This window comes from Corvus kubaryi, unplaced genomic scaffold (genome assembly GCF_017639235.1).
Source record: "Corvus kubaryi isolate FWS band 111438036 unplaced genomic scaffold, C.kubaryi_AGA036_p1.0 split1-37296, whole genome shotgun sequence".
NCBI classification, from domain to species: domain Eukaryota; kingdom Metazoa; phylum Chordata; class Aves; order Passeriformes; family Corvidae; genus Corvus; species Corvus kubaryi.
The window spans coordinates 19,037,939-19,056,851 of NW_024582075.1; the positions used below are offsets into that span (position 1 = coordinate 19,037,939).

An 18,913-nucleotide genomic window follows, 5' to 3' on the forward strand; every position below is an offset into this window, starting at 1 on the left:
ATGGATTTATAACAGCGGTTTAAAGGAATGTGATGGATATGAAAACACCACAGTTATTTACGATTTTTATGACCAAGGATTTTAACATAAATAACAAAAAATAACGTAAGTATTCATAGCAGTCTACTCATGTTTCATTCTTTGGTGTGCATAGGTAAGTATTTTTCCATTCTTCTACATTTCAGCATTGTAGATAATGTAATTCACATTAGTCGTAATAAAAGAATATGTCTGTATGTGGTAAAAGTACTGGATGGCTGTGTTTGCAGAATTGAAGCTTCAGTTATTCTTCTGTTAGAAGAACTTCTACATAGACTGTTGAAGGACAGAAAAGTCTTTTAATGTTTATGCAGTACATCACGAGCCTACTCCCTTCTCAAACACCATCATTCTAACTCAGGACTGATGTCCCAAATATACCCTTTGCCATATTCTTTGTATTGCTTGGTCTCCCAGGAGATAAAACTCTCCAAAAAGTGAGCTTGAGTAACAGTTCTGAGGTGAATTAGTCACAGTGTCTGTATTAGTATTTATGGTCAATGTATTTTTTTCATAATTTCTACATATATTTCAGGAAAACAGCTTACAATTTGACAAACTTAGCAATATAGAAATGTTTCCAGAGGCAACATCTGCATACATGCTTTTTAAAATTACTTTCTAAAGTAACATTTTACCAGTGCTAGTTTTTTTAACATACTGCTGTAAAATTGATGACCTAAGAACAGTATGTGCTTATAGTATTTTGTTTCTATATTTACCCACTACAAAAGTGACTAGATTCTGAGATCAGAAAGAAAAAAGTATAATGGCATAATGTCAATCTCCTATGTAATGTGTGCCATACATCGCTTTTACAGAGATTCTTGCATTAAACCGTAACCACTAAATAAACTAGAACTTCACAAATAAATAACAAAGGATTCATTACGTGCATAAAATATTCTAACACTTCTTTTATGATCTCTTTAGAGATATAGATTGCTAGTCTGTATTTTGTCTGATTTAATCTTCAGCTTGATGATCCTGTTACAGACTGGAAATGATAAAACTGTCATCAGAAACTTCTCTGCACAGAGATGTCAAGTCCTCCCTTGGTCTCATGTTTTATTAGTCTGTAAGCTTGTTTAGTTTGTGTAGGGCAGACTTTCCACATCTAGAAAAAAATCTCATGGTTAGTAGGCTTTTCAGTTTGCCAAGACAGTTTTTAAACTGTTGATGCCTGAACTGGTGGTGTGCCTAGTAATGGCTTTAATTCTGGGAAATACCATACATGGTGTATTCTGTTACATATTGCTGTAGTTCGGCCAAGGATTTCACTTCTAACCACTGCTTTGCATGGTTTGGTTGTTCTAGTTTTTATCTACAATCCTTAAATTCTCTTATTAAGTCTCCATTTTCTGAAATACTACCTTATACCAGAAGCATGACCTAGTTCTTAAATTTTAAAAGAATGATCATAAATCTAGTGATTTAAAAGTACTTTTGTCTACAGCCTGATATCCTCATTTTCCACGTCGCCAACAGTTGCAAACAGTTGTGTTTTCTTTGCATGTATAGAACAGATCCTGAAAGATTCTGTTAGTTGCTCCTTTGAATTATAATAGTTCTGCTGTTTCTGTTTGAGATCTGTTAGCTCACTAATTTTTAAAACCTTCATTGTGGGCTGAATTATAATCATTCATTTGCCTCATATTTCACATATCTCAACTTTTATGGACCTCAGGCTGTCTTGTTTGCATACAAACACGTTTTGAAACCACATCTCTCAAGAGAAGAATATACTTTGTCTCTTCAAGCAGTAAAATATCTTTCAAAACAGCTCTATTACTATGAAAAATGTCAACCAACTAGAAATTTGGTCACATATGTCCTCTTTTGTGTAAGCCCTTTCAGAGAAGATGGAATCCTTCATCTCAATATCATTTCCTTAACATGCTGTACTGAATTTTATAGTAGTGCTTCCATGTTAGCAAGTTTTTCATACCTGTTTTTAAGGCACTGTAGTAAAAACTACATTTTTTACCTTTAACCGATGTGTTTTTACAGATAAGATGTTCTAGATTGTAATAAATCAGATTTTTTTCCATGTTCTTTTTTCTATAAATGCATGTTTAGGATGTTCAGATTAATGATATAAAACCATTGTTGTTCAGTTACACCATCACTATTTGTCAGGGTGCAAATTAGAGAGGACTTGCATGCTATTCAAGTATTTCCACATTCTGTAAATGTAATTGCTTCTGCTTTTTGACGACATCAGAGAGAATCAGTGTCATTCATTAGTTTAAGTACAAATCGAAGTTGCAGTGGAAAAGTTTAACACTTGCGAATGGTGTGCTTGCAACCACTGCCTTTCTGCAGACAACTTTTTGAATTTTTTTTTAAGTGCTTATTAGGAGGGTACTCAGTTATTTTGTGGAGCCTCTTCTAGTACTTTACTGCAACTGTGCTTGACACACATGAACTAAGAATGAAACTCTAGAAGAGGAAGCTCTGAATTCCTCTAAAGAAAATCTTAGTTTCTTTGGGAACTGGTTTTTGTCCAAAATGTTTTGCACTTTCATGTGGACTATTTTGTTAGGATCGGTGACTTCTACTTACTGCACACATCAGCCATGAGGACCTGAATCTTAAAGTATGTTCATCCAGAACACAGTGATAGTCCTCACCTTTCTGGAGTTTTTGGTTATTATTTTTTAATTCTTTTCACTAGTATGTGAGTTTGATTTTTCATAATTTTTTTTGAGTTTTAACTGTCAGCTGTTATTTAAGTCTCATTCAGTTGAATGTGGATTATTTAAAGTAAAAATTTCAAGAGTCTGAAAGGCAAAAGGTTTAAATGCACTGTTTCAAATTAATTTAAAATATTGAAGGAAAAATTGTATGAATAAAATAATTTGTGCATTTTATAATTGTAAATTTTCTTTATTTTTTTTAATAGGGAGTGTCCAGATGCAGACTCAGTTGTAAGTAGACTTCTTCCCAAAATAAATGCATATGCTAATACTATCAAGCCCTACAATCTGATGAAACTTAATTTACATACAGTCCCTGCAATACATTATTTATCTGATAGAGGATTTAGTATTTTCATAGCATAGTCAAAGTGTTAATTTTGTGCAGTATACGATCTTCAGCAGTATGTACAAGCAAGTGTCAGTAATGCATTTTTGTTTCCTAACAATTTTAGGTTTTAAGCAAGGTGTTTTTACTGCAAGTGTATGTTACTTTATTTTTCAGTTAATAGTTTAAGTTTTTTGGCTAATAGATTCTAAGAAAGAAAAAGGTTTAGTTTGTTGTGGACTCAACTTTGTATCATCATATTCCTCTGCTTACTACTGGTTCTTTTGAGAAATCCTTCTGATATTGATAATGTTCTGCTTTACTACTGGCAATAGAGTGTAGGGATAGACTTTTTAAAATATGGCTTTAAATGCAGTATTTCTAGATGCACTTTTTTAATGGTTTGGTTTTCATTACTGTTAGTTAGCTCTGTGCTATGTTTTACAATTTTTTTTAGTCAATTCAGGTAAGTGGCCATTGCAATTTAATTTGAGTGGCCAGGTAAAAAAATTAAACTATGTTAATTGTTTTTTATTTCCTTAATTTGATCTTTTCTTTTTATGCAAAGATGTATCTTCTCTTGAATTAATACATAACAAAGATTGTAACTCCCTATAGCTATATATGGGAAAAAATTACAGAATAAGTGATTTTCTGTAGACTAATTTGGTTTTAGTTTATTTATTTAGATGCCAATTATATTACAGAATTTAAGTTTTCAAGTTCACTTATTTTGTGGATTTTCTTATTTTTATTTGCTAACTAGGAGGTTTTAGGACCTAATATTAAAACTTGTTTTGAGAAACTTGATTTGAAACATCTAGTAGCACCATCCTTCTAAATGGGGAAAAGTAAGTTTTGCCACACAACAGAACTATATGTGTAAGAACATGTGAAATTCTTGCCAAGACAGTTGTTTTATACTATGCAGTCATCTTGACTAGCAGCAAATTTCTTTCCTTGCGTACATTTAAAAGAAAGTAACTATCGAATGATCCTTATAATTATCAAGCTTCTCATGGAAGTAAAATCAGGTTGAGTCACTGGAGTGAACCGCAACTGGATCTGACTTGCAATGTTTATTTTCTTTGCTTGTTTTGGTCTCCATGTTTTTTGAAAACAATTAGTTCCAAAAATTCAGCTATAAATTGGTTGGACATTCTTTCTGGCTGCCATATGATCATCTATGTTAATTGTTATTGTATTTCGTTGTATTTTTTTTGCCTGCTTAACATTTTATGACTGTATTGGAGTTTAAAATTTGGTCTGTGATTTCTTCTTGCTTTTTTCAAGCAACAGCGGTATTCTGTAGAGTGATAGAATGCTTTAATAGCAGAAATCATTACTGTAATTCTAGTGAAAAAATGATTTGAGATATGAGATTCGTTTCACCCCTTACAAACAAGCAATCCATTGTGCTTTTATGTTTTAAGGTTGGAGTCCTCTTCTGAAATGTCTCATTTCAAATGGTTTTAATTTTTCTTGGTTTTTACTTTTGCATTTCCTTTCTGTTTGATTTTTCAAACCTGATCTAAATAGTTTAAACCATGTGTATTATCTCTAGGAGGATTTGTTTTTATGGATATTTGCAATAAATTACACATTTCAAGAACTTGAACTTGGAAACCTATTATTAAACAAACAAAAAAATTAAGGCAATTATAATTCGTGTTTGATTGCTAGGAAATACTGAGGAACAGACCTCAGAAAATTCAACTCGAGATGTTCCAATTATTTTATCAGTTTTGGTCGCTTACAGAAAACCTGTCTGGCATATGTATGATTAATGTGATCATTTTTTAAAAGGTGGCTTTTGTTTATTTTTCAAGAATTTTAATTGTGTGAAAGGAATGTAAGAAATAATCACTCTACAATTATATGAAAACATAAGTACCAAGGTAAAATACTGAAAAATTTCAAGTTAAGGATCTAGGAAGAACTGACTTCTATACATTATCTACTAGTTCTGTGTGCTACTGTGGATCTTTGAACATACTATGTAGTCAATACCATGAAGGCCTTCTCACTAGTCCAAAATTTATAATGCAGTATTGTATTCTTCGTTTCCAAAAACAAAATGGTGAGGTGGTCCTAAAAAATGTCTTTTGTCCCAGAATGGACATTCTCAAATTTATCTGTAGTAAAACAGATCCGCTTTTGTAGCTGTCAGATTATATATACTGAAAAATAAATTAAGAAAATGTTAATTCCTGTAAGTATTTTTTTGGTAAGAGGTCTTCATGTGCTCATAAGTAGGCAGCTGTGGACTAAGAACTGGTGTTTGTTAAAAAGGTTGACCACTTCAATAAGCAGTCTCTGTTTAAATATAGGTGACAATATCTCATGAGATTTAAAATTCCTGAGTTTTTTATATGTCAATCTGTAGTGTAACTTTAATTAAGCTAAACCTTGATAATTAAGAAAAGTGGAAAGTTTGTAGTAGGAAGTGTGTGCACTAGAAAGAGATAGCAACTGAGGGCTGACTCTGTATGGGGGTTTTGGCTTAGAAAGTTTTTATAAAGGCTGAACTAACTGTCTTGTTTCCCATGAGTTTGCCATGTCTCTAGAGATGTTCCCTAGGAAGATAGGAGGTCTAAAAGAAACTTTCATTTTGGGTAAGCTTTTACAAGGTTCCACTTGTGTCCAGCAAGATCTGAATTGGGATTGCAACCTTTCCCTTGGCTGGGATGCTTGCTGATCTCCTTCTACTTCACTGCCTATTTTCATGAAGACCGTAGCAATGTAATTATCTTTGAGTTCTCTGTTCTGTCTGTCAAATCCATTTGAAATTGTCCAGTAAGTTCAAAAGTAATTAAGAAGGGAGTCACAGATGTGCAGAACATAATGCTGAAAGTTTTTTTTTTCATGGGAAACTGAAATGCAAACACATATCAAGGCATCCAGAACTTTTCATTAACCTCTTCACATGCGAGTGTAGCATAATTACAGTTATATAGAATTATGGACCATTTTTGTTGTTGGGGACTGGTTGAATTTGGAGCCATCAGATTCTGAGAAGTGGAGCACAGGCGTAACCTAATGTTTAGTGAAATTAAAATATTTTTCTTTATTTGCATTTTACAGCATTTGATTTTGAGTAGCTGCTATTGATACAGAGGACAAGGCTTTCTATCACAGCACAAGACAGGGGCACTTTGAATACCCATTTTTCTTTATTTCTGCATTTCTAACAATAGGAGAAACTGACTGTCTACTCTCTTCTTCTGTGTCTTTTGGGTTAATAGGCACCCTAAGGAGAGGAGGCCAATATTCTGCTTCTGTCTTAACCTAAGGGTATGCCAGAGTCAAATTTTCATCTCAAGTATGTCTAAAGTGGAGAGGCTTTTTGTTCTCTTGTTCCAGCCTATGAGATTCAGCTGCTTACTTAGAGTCCTCACCTGGATTACAGGAAGTCAGTTGAGTTCTGGCAGAAAAAAGCAGAGTGAGCTGTTCAGCTGCACTGCATCTTGAAGCATACCTTCAGGAAAACTTGATAAGGAGCTCTCATAACCACTGTAGTTATCCCAGGAGAAAAGGAAATATGAAGAAATCAAACTGGAGCATAGTGAAGGTTCTTCGCTTCTTGACTGATGACCAGCCTGTCAACAGCACAGAGGAAGGGCCAAATGAAGTAGCTAGACTGCAGTATGCTCCATATGTTCCTCCCTTGTCCTTTGTATGTAGCCCAGAGACACTAATGACATGGTAATGGTGTGGCTTCTTCCATCACTTTTGGATGACAGATGGGACAGAGCAAGGAAAATGAAATAAATTATTCACCAAAACTAAAAAAATATGTTTTGTCACTGGAATGCTTGGTCCTCAAGCTTCTTATATAGGCAGTTATATTTTATTTATCAAGGCCTTATGCTTTACTTCTTTGAAAAACTATTCACCCCAGAATGCTTGTTGAATATACCAAGACAAAGACAAAGGTATACACCTAAGCTTCTGGTGTATGTTTAAAGCTATATAAGATCTCAATTAATGTGTTGTATTACATCTGCAAACACAGGGAAAACTGTGGCTTTTAAAGCTGCATGTTTAATTGCTTAACAGAACCTCAAAAAGGCTTCCTGGAAGTCCACCATTCCAGTTACTTCTGCAGAGTTCAATTTGCATGCATAATGAGGTTGTTGGGATTTTTTTGACTGCAAAGACCACTACGCATGTTTGTGTAGGGGACTAAACCAGACCTTCATCCCCATCATATTAATAGTAACTTTTCCCAAAGGCCAAAGTTTGCAAAGACCATCATCTTGTGTGCTGAAGTTCAAAAATTATACAGGTATACATGCAGGTTGTGAGCTTAACCTCTGATCAACATGATAGGCAAATCAGGTCTTGTCTGTGTTGTGTGCCTGATACTTAAGACACATTGTTGTCCATGACATAATATATAGTTCTGTAACTGTAGGAGTGTGGAGAAGGGAGAAAAATTAGTCAGATAGATGTACATGCCTTCATTAGCATCAGATTCGTGAGTATGGGTCTCTCTCAAGCTGCTGTGTTATCTACCACTGTTATTAAATGTAGATTTGCAAATAAAATGTTGGTATTTCAGAAACCAGAACATTCACTGGTTCAACCATTCATAATATTGAGAACAGTATTTTGAAATTACTACTTATAAGATTGTGAGGTACCGTTTTGCTTGTTTGTGACACAATTTGCCTTTGTCTATTCAAAGGTATATCAAGTATCTCTTCCACCCATTTTTTATGTTGGTTTACACAAAAATATAAATTCAGTGTCTCATTAATTAAAGCAGGTGTTAAGAATGATCATAAATTGGCACAAGATCGATCTGAATTACTGAAAAGGCTGGAAATAAAAAGCAAATTATTTATGTCTGTATACACTGCTGAGAGTCAGATTTTTGAAATTACATTTAAATTTTAGATATTGGAAAAAAAATTATGTTTTCTATACAGGGCTAGAAAAAAAGTGGTAACATAGACCAGCTGAAAAAGAAGGAAGGAATTTTCTTCTCCTGTGTTCAGAACTTAAGCTGTTAAGTATCCGTCTCTGTTATGTACATGAAGTTGCGAAAACTGACTGCATGCTAAAGGGCTATTTCTGAGGAACAGATGATTCAAGTATATTAGCAAGACCAGAAATAATTATCATGAAAGTATTAAGAAAGAAAGTAAAACAGTTTAAGATTTTATTGCATTCTAAGGACTTACTTCATCCTAGAGATTATTCAGTAAATTAAAAATAATGCAATGAAAATAACTTCTACAAACTAAGTTCTCTCACAATTTTATATCAGAATAGTTTTTCCAGCTACATTGCGTGTGCTGTGTCAGCCCAGTAATAATATACTTTACATATATGGACCAGCTGTAAGAAAAATTAAATGTTGTATATTTAACGATTTTCATTGCTTTTCAATTCTTCTTAACCATGAATGATCCTGATCTATGGAAAATTACCTAGTATGACAACTAAAATAATTTCAGAATTCAGAATTTTTAGTGTTACAAGAAAATATACTTACCCTTTAGCTGTATATTTTTGTTCTGTTTACTTTGATGTCAAGTTTCATTAGTGGTTTCTGGTATATAAACAAGGTCAGCTTGAGGTCAAGCGTAGCTAAGAACCCTGATTTGAGCGAGTAGAGCTAAAGTATTGGACCGTGTGATTGTAGTCTTCCTACTTTTTTTTGTTGTTGTTGTTCTTATTTATTTACTTATTAATCAAATAGCAGTGAAGTCTAGATCCTACAAATATTTCAAGAAATTCCATCTATATGTTCTATATTTTAAGGTTGGAGAGCTTAAATGTTGGGTTTTGGCCTTAGTTTGATGTAGTATTTAATTTGGTACAGTCTTACATCTGTACAGGATTCTATTTCTTACACTTTTTTTAGCAGAAAGTTTGAGCTATGTGTAAATTCCATTTATTTTAGAAGTGCTAAATTTAGGGACCTGTATAGAGGAGAATCTTTCTTAGTAAATTACCAGAGATCCCATTTGTGATACATGTAAAAGAAACAGAAGGATAACTACATTCTAATCACTTTAATGTTTGTCTTCTGTACTTCAAAAGCTATTCAGAGATATTCTCTTTAAACTTGGCTTCAAATTTTAGCTGAAGTCATGAATTTCCTTGCTTGTCCACTTGAAATCACCAGCAAAAGTCATTTTGTTGTATCTCATGATTTCTAATAAATTACATTTTGGCCATACTGTGTATACATATCTGTTGGTCAAATTGCTTCCCAATACCTGCTTTCTGATAGAATAAACTGATTGCTACACTAGAAGAAGTCACTTTTATATTATATATATTTTTATATGTATGTCTCCACAGTCTAATTTTTATAAGATATTAATAACTGCTAAAATCACTGCATTTTGAAGACACCTTGGTTGTGGTTTTTTTGTGATAAATGTACTGAAACATTTAGCAGTTCACATACACTGCCTATGCATACAAAGTTGTGAGTGGATGTTTTTCTTCTGAGTGGGGAAAGTATCTACGTAGCTACATATATATAATATACATGATGTGGGGGTTTTGTGCATTTTTAAAATTTAGATAATCTTAGAGATTTGTTTCTCTCTTCTCCAAAGTTTTTTTAATGAAGTTATATGCTTAGCTTAGCATTCTAAGTTATTTTAACATAATTCTTTTCAATTTCTATTTAATTGCCTGCAAGAACGAAAAAAAAGAACTTGTCTTATGTTCCCAGATGCTTATTGGCTTTGAAGATTCAGGATAGTGTTGGAGATGTGTAAAGGAAAACTTTGGAATAAAATTTTGAGCACTTGTGATGTGGATATTCTTTTCTGAAGCAACAGTGCAGGCATGCTGCCTTTTCTAGGGGGAGTGGAAGTTGCAACCTGTGCTTTTGCTTGCATATTTAAATATTGACTAGTACTTAATACAGGTTTTGCCTCTGCACCATCAGAACATCTTGTGTCTTAGCTGAGAGCAGTAAAAACTGAGAAAATTTTCTGGGGCCAAGAGAATGGTAGGCTAATTTAACTCAGTCCTAAAGCTAAACTAATGTTAATTTCTGTCCTTTTTGATAAAGTAATTGATTAGTAGTTAATCAATTGGTAATTAATTAGTGATTGATTAGTAAAAGTTGACGCATTGCAAACTTGCCAGTTTTCACAGGGAATTTAGAGCTTCTTTTGTTACATTTTGTGCTGAGGTATCTTGTCACATAATTTCTGAATGACAGGCCGTAACTTCAGATAACTAATAATGTTGAATAATGTTGTAATTTTAAGTTGTCAATGATGTAAAATTCAGCCTGATGTAAGAACCACATTGTTTTTTAGTTATTTGTCAATAGCATAATTTTTGTTGTTATTTTTAGAACTTTCCTGATGTAGATGATGAAGGATACAGCATTAAACCAGAAGCAACACAGGATATCCTTTTTACTATTGTTATGCCAAGTTATTTGATGTTACTACAGTTCTTTGGAGAGAGGAAGTACTGCCTAAAGAGTTAAGAAAGATAAATGACATTTATGCCTATGTTTCAACCTTGTATTCTTACATTCATATCTTTTGTAAAATGAACCAAATTTTTTCTTAGATGTGGTGTTACATGTTAAATGTTACAGATTAGATTAGATCAGGTCTCTTTAAAAGGAACCATAGTGAACTGAGAAGTTCCCTTAAGGAAACTTTAAAAGGACAGTAAAAATAAAAAGAAAAAAAATAGCCAGAACAAAATCTTCCATGCAGATCTCTCTCCTTGAAAAGATCTCAGAGAGTTTATAAAGTAAAGTCTGCAAACTTTTTAAAGTGGATGGTGTGGTTATCTGTACTATACCTGCACCCTCCCATTTTTTTATAGTGCCATTAAGATGATTGGGAGCTCCAGCAGTGTAGAAATAGAATTTCTGTTACTTAATGAAGGCATTACACCACATGCTGTTTCCAGTTGGTGCTTTTAGCTTTTACTGTCTTTTTAATAGTAGCTTTCATATACAGAATAGATTTTCTTCTGAGTCACATTTATGGAGGCTCAAGATTTTTTCTCTGCCATTCCCCTGTTGCTTTGGAGGAAAATTCTTGTCCTCTTTTTTCCCTACCATCACAGAGGAATGCTCTTCTTAATAGCTGGGTATAATTACCATAGATCTAAGCAAGCCTAGTATGTTAGCAAGATAGCTAATTTTTGGTAATGTATTCACTGAATTTTCTAGGTACTTCAGATGAAAAGTGAATTTAGGCTGTAAAATTACCTTAAATTGCAAAAACTTTTAAGCAGTTAACAGCTCATTGCGGTGGGCCAGTTCATAATAATAACTTCTTTGTTTTCATCAACTTTGCAGAATATGCCTCTAATGCCCACATGGAAGAGTCCTGTAGCAACAAAAGCAGTTGACATTATTTCCTATTTACAAAAGTGATATAAGAGTGACAGACTTTTATCCAGTTCTGAGAGGAGTATTACTTCATGCTTTGCATGTATTTCTAAAAGTGAGAGAGAAGAAAACAACATTCATACTTGTAATGAATGACTCATCTGGACATCCTTTTTTTTATTATCTCTTTTTTTGTTGTGAAACAAGAGAAAAGGCATGCATTCAGTGAAAAATATCAGTGATTTGCAATCTGTAATGAGGTAGTACTTCAGCTTCTGAAAATCTTGAACAGATTCAAGCTCCCTTCCTCTTTTCCTCCCTTAGCCTCTAGAAATTTATTCTGTTGATGGGAGCTCTTGAAATAATTTTTGGAGGACATTAATTATAATGACAGTCAATAAGTCTGACTTAAATCTGTATTGGCAAAGCACTTTACAAGAACTGTCTTATTTGTACGAAATGAATCTTGATGGTCAGTGATAATTTTCAGGACAAGAAATCTTTTGATGAAATTAAAATTACTTGTCTTTGAAACCTTTTCTACAGCTTCATTTTGAAGGAACAGGTAGTCTGTCAGATGAAGATATATGGCTTTTTCCTCACCACAACTTTCAGATCCTTTCAGCTGAAGTAGGTTTGGAATGTCTTTAAGGTTCAGGTTCAAAACTGTGTTAGGGAATAGTTTGAAGGAATTTAATGCAAATGTCTGTCATATTTTCAGGTGAAAATAACAGAAGCCACTTAGAGAATATGTACAGTTCTTCCAGGTGGTACAAAACTTTTGTATTTCTGTAGAGGGAAATTTTCAAGTTTTTCTTGCCAAAACAGATGCAGTTTTCTTCAGTGCAGCTCCTGTGCATATAAAGGGCTGTTACATTTTCCTTATTTTGAAGGCTGAGATGTCATTGTGATTCCTTTTTTTCCCAAGATGGCAGTACTTTAAGCAGTTGATATTGTTCAGTTTACTGTGCAGCCTTCTGGCATCCTTTCTTGTAAAATTTTCAATGCCACACTGTAAAAGGAGCAGGTAACGGTAGCTCCTGTTCTTTCCTTCTCTGTTAGTGTTAGGTACAGGTACCAAGGGCATTTCACTGCTTATTAAAGAACCTAGGCTTTTCTTCACTCGGTTTAAAAGATTTCTACATTTTCCATACGTCTGTTAGAATCCCTGTTGGAGTCTTGCAAATTATAATTTGAACATGCAGAAGTGTTGCTGCTCTAGAATCTTAAATTTAACCTCATGCCTTCAAATATGCAGTTGTTCAGTTATATAACAGATAGTGCCGTTCTTCAGTTATGACATCATGTTTTTCTGAACAGAATCATCATTATGAAGATAAGTGGAATAAACCCCTAAATTTTAACTCTGATTTGTGATTTTTGGACTGTGGGTGTAAGTAAGTGCACAAAGAGGTCACTTAAATGAGCATTTTGTGGAGCATAATTATGAAGTAGATTAAGCAGATGACTTTGTGGTATTTCCACCTTAACTGAGAAAAACATACCAAAGAGAACCATTTCTATTCATCCAGCGATTCTGACTCTGAAGATGATGAACCCAGGAGGTTCCATGTGGAAATAAAACCTGTCCAGCCCAATAGCAGCTCTCAATACACTATGCCTTCTTTGGATGAATTAAAAGTGTCTATAGGGAACATCACTCTTTCTCCAGCAATATCTGTAAGTTTTGTTCCTCATATTTTTAATGTGTAGAAAAGTGGTAAAGAAACTGTAGTGTAAACATATATTATAGTGTTCAGAATTTATTCTAGGTTCAATGATCCTTTTTTCTTGTGCACTAGGTCATTTTTGGTACACTTTATATTCCAATGTATTTGTATTGCACTTTTTTATTGCAATATAACATTAAGTACTTTTCTCGTATTTAAACTTCCCAATGAGTCTCTTGAGTGCTCAGTTCTTGTCTTTGTGCTGTTGCCACCACAACATTCAATTACATTACAACGCAAGACATTCAATTACATCTTAGAGTTAGCCAAGCATGGCTTTTAACATAATTTGCTAATTCATTTTCAATAACATACAAGTTTTTTAAAACAGATCTTATAATGAAGATACATGTAATATTTGCAGTACAGCTTTATTGACGTATCCTGCCAATTCACAGAATAATCCTTTATGCCACCAGATGATAAATAATATTAGAGTATGCTAGTACAAGATTCAGATCAGAATAAGACTGGTTCTGATTTTAAGGAGAATAGTGTGCATAACATATTAATAATTTTTCTTTCTTTTCTCTCACCACATTTTGAAAGCAGAGACACAGTCCTGTAAGTAGAGAATGGCTTTTTATTTGCATTTTTAGTTAAAACCAAGTAAGTGTAGTATGCGTGGGGAGTTGTTGGGAAAACATGAGGAATGTTTTGTTTCATCTATACTGTGTGATAGATATATAAGCTGTTTTACTGTCCCAACCAGTAAAGAGATTTTAAAATGCTGCTCCCTTTGTCAGCTCTATACTATTTATTCCTGCATTTTCATACTGGTGTGGCAGATGCACACTGGTTTCTCTGTCCAGGCTCATGTTCCATGGTCTTCCACAAGCTCATGATGTTTTTACCTGGCACTGAAAGCAAAATACCTCATAGGAAGTTGAGTGGAATTAAGAACTCTGGGACTATTAAGTGCTTTATTTCACAGTAGAAGAACTTACTCCTAATCTTTTTTTCCTGTTTCAGGCACAGATGAATCAAAATTCATCCAGTAAGTGTGAATCTTTTAGTCTGTTAGTTTTTTAACATAGAATGAAAACAAATTCCTTTTTTTAATTGTTGGATACATAAACTTCTTAAATATCTGTATTATAAAGGGAACAAAATTTTTCTCTTGTTAGTTTTATATACCTCTTTCTTATCTATGTACTTGGCTGTTCTCTGTTGTGGGGACCAGATGAACCTGTCTCTGACAGTAATGAGGAACACATCCAGATGCCAAAGGGGATTACCCCATGTAAGAAACTCCAGTGCAAGTTCCTGAAACCCTTCCACTTGATCAAGTTTAGTACGACCCACAAACCAGCAAAGCACACTCTGTGTATGATGTAAAATAACGACACAGAGGACAGAGCATTAGCTTCTATTATGTGGGGGGCGGAGGGGGCATTCAGTGGGAAACCAGGCCAGATTTGCTGAAGAACAGTATTGATGTAAACAATACAGTCCAAGGAGGAAATTTCAAGTAAACACTACTTCCTCATGAAATACATTGCTCTGTGTAGTCTTCTTGTATTTCAGGAAAATCTAAACCTAAGTTATCAGAAATAATAAATTTTCTTTTTCCCATTTTAATAGTAATTTGTTTTGAACTGTCAACATTAACTATCTTTTTATATTGAAAATGAAATTTTTATTTTATATTTCACAGTTTTAGTGATAATGCTGTATCTTTTTCTTAGGCGAAGAGTTAACAAAATCAAAACTTTCTGCTCCAATTAATGAGTAAGTTCAAATTTAAAATTCTATCAAATGCAGTTTTGCAGGAATTTGTTCTTATTTTTCTAATACTCAGAAACTCATTGGAAATGACAGCTGAGTCCTGTTTTAAGTTGTAACTCTATTGCATTATAAGACTAAGTGTATCAATGCATGTTTCCATCATTTGTTTACCCCTTCTAATACATTTGATTTATTGTGATCTGTCTCAGTTGATATTTATAATTACATGGCTACACAATGTTTCTAAATAAGACAGATTTATTTTCTGTCTAAGAGTGTTCCATGGTAAAGAACAGATTGCAAACCCCAAATTTACACGGATCTGCATACATTGCTTATGTGTATATACACTGAAATAAATGAATTTGAAGATACAGGTCTCAAAAATCACAGTTACTTAACTGACATTATGAAGTATGTCCACACACAAATTTGCACCTAGGTGTTGGCTAAGATAGTCTCCTTTTGTGCAAATCAGTTCTTCAACCTGCAACTTTAATTATTTTCTTTTTAGATGCAAAGACTAATATAGAATTATTTGTCAAATTTTTTATCATATTATTGAGGGACTTTGTACATGGGTCACGTAGTGCTAGGACTAGGAAGAATGGCTTTAAACTGAGAGTAGTTTTATATTAAATATGTGGAAGAAATTCTTTACTGTGAGGGTGATGAGACATGGAAACAGGTCGCTCAGAGAAGTTCTGGATGCCTTGTCTCTGGAAATGTTCAAGGCCAGTCTGGAAGGGGCTTTGAACAACCCGGTCTAGTGGATGTCAGCATGGTTGGAACAGGATTTTTAAAGATCCCTTCGAACCCAAACTATTCTGAGATTACTATAATTATTACATTATCAAACTACTATGAAGTTTATGATTTTTATGAAATTTTCTATTTCATAAATATTTCATTTCTATTCCAATTGTAACTCCTAATATAGAAAGGGGAACAGTGACTTCCTGGCATGGGATCCACTCTTCAGCACTTCTCTTGAATCTTCCTCTTCAGCTTCCTTGGCATCCTCATCCTCCTCAGGTAAAATATTTGGTAGTAGAAAATGTTTTCTCCATATATTTCAGGATGTTCTGGTGTCATTTCTTCAGTTATTGCGAGGGGCTTTGTTTTGACGCATAAATGATAGAATTTTATACAGCAGTACACTGTCTTAGAAATACTACACAACTGAGAATGCAGTATATGAGGCTTTCAAGCTAGAAAACAAGAGGGAAGAGGGAGTGCTAGACTCTTTAGGAAAATTCTGTCTTGCTCCTGCCTTTTTTTATTGCCTTCTCATACTTACTGAAAAATTGCTCACCAATAATGTAATCCTTTTTTTTTCAGCTGGTAGGGCTGGGAGATTAAATGGAGGTTTTTGCAGCAACTGTGAGAAAAGCTGAATGAAAAAAGCACAATGAATAGGGATGGATTTCTTCTTTCCAGGAAAGTCGATTGGGCAATGTAGTACAAAGGCATTGCAGAGCTTTGCTGTGGGAAACTTGTTTCCTGTAGGAAAGCATGATTCTGTTAGGAGATGTGAAGGCATAATCCAAGGGGAGATGGATAAAAATGGCAGGCCTGAGACTTGAATTAAGCTGAGATCCTGAAAGCAGGGATATTGCAAGGAAAAGAATGGTGTGTGGAGTATGGGAGGTGGGGGAGAGAGCCTATGTTGCATGGGAATTTTGGGTTGCAGAATATTAGTGTTGGTAGGACACTGGCAGGTTTTCCTGAAACCCAGTCTTTGCAAAAGATAGTTCCATAGTTCTTTTCAGTCTACCTGCTGTGTATCTGTACTCCAAAATCTTAATTTTCTTTTAATGTAGACATTTTTCTCCTCCCACACACCTGAGAAAGGAAGTATGTCCACTGATGTTTTTTAATGAAGTAGTTGTATTCCAAAGATAGTCCTCAATTCTTTGTTCATGATCATGGCTTTCTAGCAGTTTTCTTCTGTGCTTGATCATGCAGATTGAAGAACAGTAAGGAAGATTACATATAGGAGAATTCTGAAGAAGTCATGTTACTTCTCCTTGGCTTTAGTAATGTTCTTTTAGCAACAATCAACATTGCTTTGTAACACTTCAGAATCTAAGTAGAACTTCGTCTTTCACTACAAACTCGTGTTTCTTAAAGCTTACGGTTTTAACAAATCCAGCTTACAGAATTCATCATAACTTTCTCATCCTGACTTACATAATTAGTCAGTAGTATTGGCTAGTGAATCCACCATGTGTGGTAACACATTTAAGACTAAATTCTAGAGACAGATATATTACTGGAATATTCTGAAAAGACGTGGTGCTTTCTTAAAATATTCTGTTTTGATAGCTTTGCTCTGGTGTTGGAGTCTGCAGAGAAAGGCAGAGGATACTTAACTTGTTGTGTTGGTGGTTGTAGCTGTATTCAGGTGTTTATTGCTGTGCCTGCAAGGGAAGTTAAAGCACATTAGGAAATCTTCATACAGTCCCTCCTGGCAGCAGAACTGTGGAGAAAGTAGTCTCTGGTTGATGAATAATGACAGAGATCCATAATATCCTCTGTAGCTATATCTGGTAGGAAGTCATCTACCCTAGTCCTCATACCCATGAGGCTTATGCACAGAGCCCTTCAGTTCACTGGAATTATTTAAAGGATTGTTGTTCTAGGTGTTATCTAAAATATTTACATTTGTGAAATAATCTGTAGAGTTAAATATAAAGTAAGTGTTCCAAAGTATGACAAATTTCTAATGCATTTGGGGCAAAAAAACCAATTGGATCAATATAGGTCATATTGTTGTTTAAATTGAGTTCTAATGCTTACTAACTTGCAACTTAGTTCTGAGGTTTTTAAAAAAATACTAACTGATCTGATTGTATTTTCCTTGAAATCAATGTTTTATCTTCGACTTGAAGGTTTGTAGTAAGATGGTGCTTAAAGTTTTTAAAAATCTCAATCCAAAAGTTAAATTACATACATTAGTTGTTTGGAATACAGTATATGTCCCTTACTGTTTAAACATTTGTTTAACTATTGTTTTATAACTGTGTTAATCATTGAACACTTAAACTACCTTGGTATTTGAGCAGACAGTGGTTTATGCAGCACTGAAGTAATCTTTGGTCATCCATGAATAATCTTGCTTTATTAGAAGTTTAAGCTAACTTAGTTATCTTGAACAAACACAGCAGACATTTTTTAGCTAGTTCTTGATACTGTAAAAATGCTTCTATTTAGTTATCTTTGTTATTTTCATCCATATGTACTTTTAAAATAGTTCTTAACATCACTTTTTTTTTCAATAGGATTTGTAGTAGTATTTTAAAGTCTTTGAATCATAGTTAAAATATCTGCTAGAAAGGGAAAGCTGTGTTAAAATTCTTAACATTCAGGTGGACTTAGAGAATGTATTTGTTTATGGCAAAAGGGCCACTGTAGAGAGGACAACTGTACTTATGACCTGAACTTCTAAATGTGTTTCTCTTTTTTTTTGATTTTGGTTGTCACTGCTGTTGCTCCTAGCTCTGCCAATCTGCAAGATGTTGAGAATTGACTAACCTTGCATTTTCTGCTTCTGTTGTCATCTAGAGCAACAGGCAACAGCAAGTGCAGGGAATACTTGTGGAAAACTCCTTTTTTCAGCAGTCTGAAGACTATAGGATGAGAGAGGAAAAAAAACTGAGGTGGATGATGCCTCATCCATATTGTTACTCTCTAGACACAGGTTGATAGAGACAGAATAAATATCAGACTGGATCTCATGCCTGTATTTTCTTCATTCACTCCCCTGAAAGCCAAATCTGTTGGACCTTCCTATTACAAATGTTAGGACTAAGAGGATCAAAGTCTTTGGAAGGAACAGGGTAGGTTTGATTAAATGCCTTTGAAGGAGATTAAAAGCAGAAAGCTGTGGAGAGGAACCAAAAATGGAGTAGGATGCAAGAAGGAAAAGACAAAGATGAGAGAAAATTAAATCGCAACAGGTAGGAAGTCAGAGAAATAAGGAAAGCTGTGAGAAGTAGAGCCTTAAGTGGAGAGATACATAATAAATTATTTTTTTATGTACTAAAAA

The 18,913-nt window shown here is 34.1% G+C and overlaps 1 protein-coding gene across 9 annotated transcripts in view; it reads left to right on the forward strand.

Annotated features, from left to right (window-relative positions):
* Positions 1-18,913, forward strand: part of FCHO2 (FCH and mu domain containing endocytic adaptor 2) — an 89,387-nt gene that overhangs the window by 48,495 nt on the left and 21,979 nt on the right. For 4 of the 9 annotated variants that reach the window (XM_042012719.1, XM_042012722.1, XM_042012727.1 and 1 more), the window contains 7 exons: positions 2,945-2,969; positions 10,403-10,457; positions 12,906-13,084; positions 13,684-13,698; positions 14,107-14,131; positions 14,823-14,865; positions 15,803-15,897. In XM_042012719.1, coding sequence (XP_041868653.1) covers positions 2,945-2,969; positions 10,403-10,457; positions 12,906-13,084; positions 13,684-13,698; positions 14,107-14,131; positions 14,823-14,865; positions 15,803-15,897 — 437 coding nt within the window. Of the gene's footprint in view, positions 1-2,944; positions 2,970-6,311; positions 6,361-10,402; positions 10,458-12,905; positions 13,085-13,683; positions 13,699-14,106; positions 14,132-14,822; positions 14,866-15,802; positions 15,898-18,913 lie in introns of all 9 variants that reach the window. The other 5 variants (XM_042012720.1, XM_042012723.1, XM_042012721.1 and 2 more) reach the window with 3 other exon arrangements.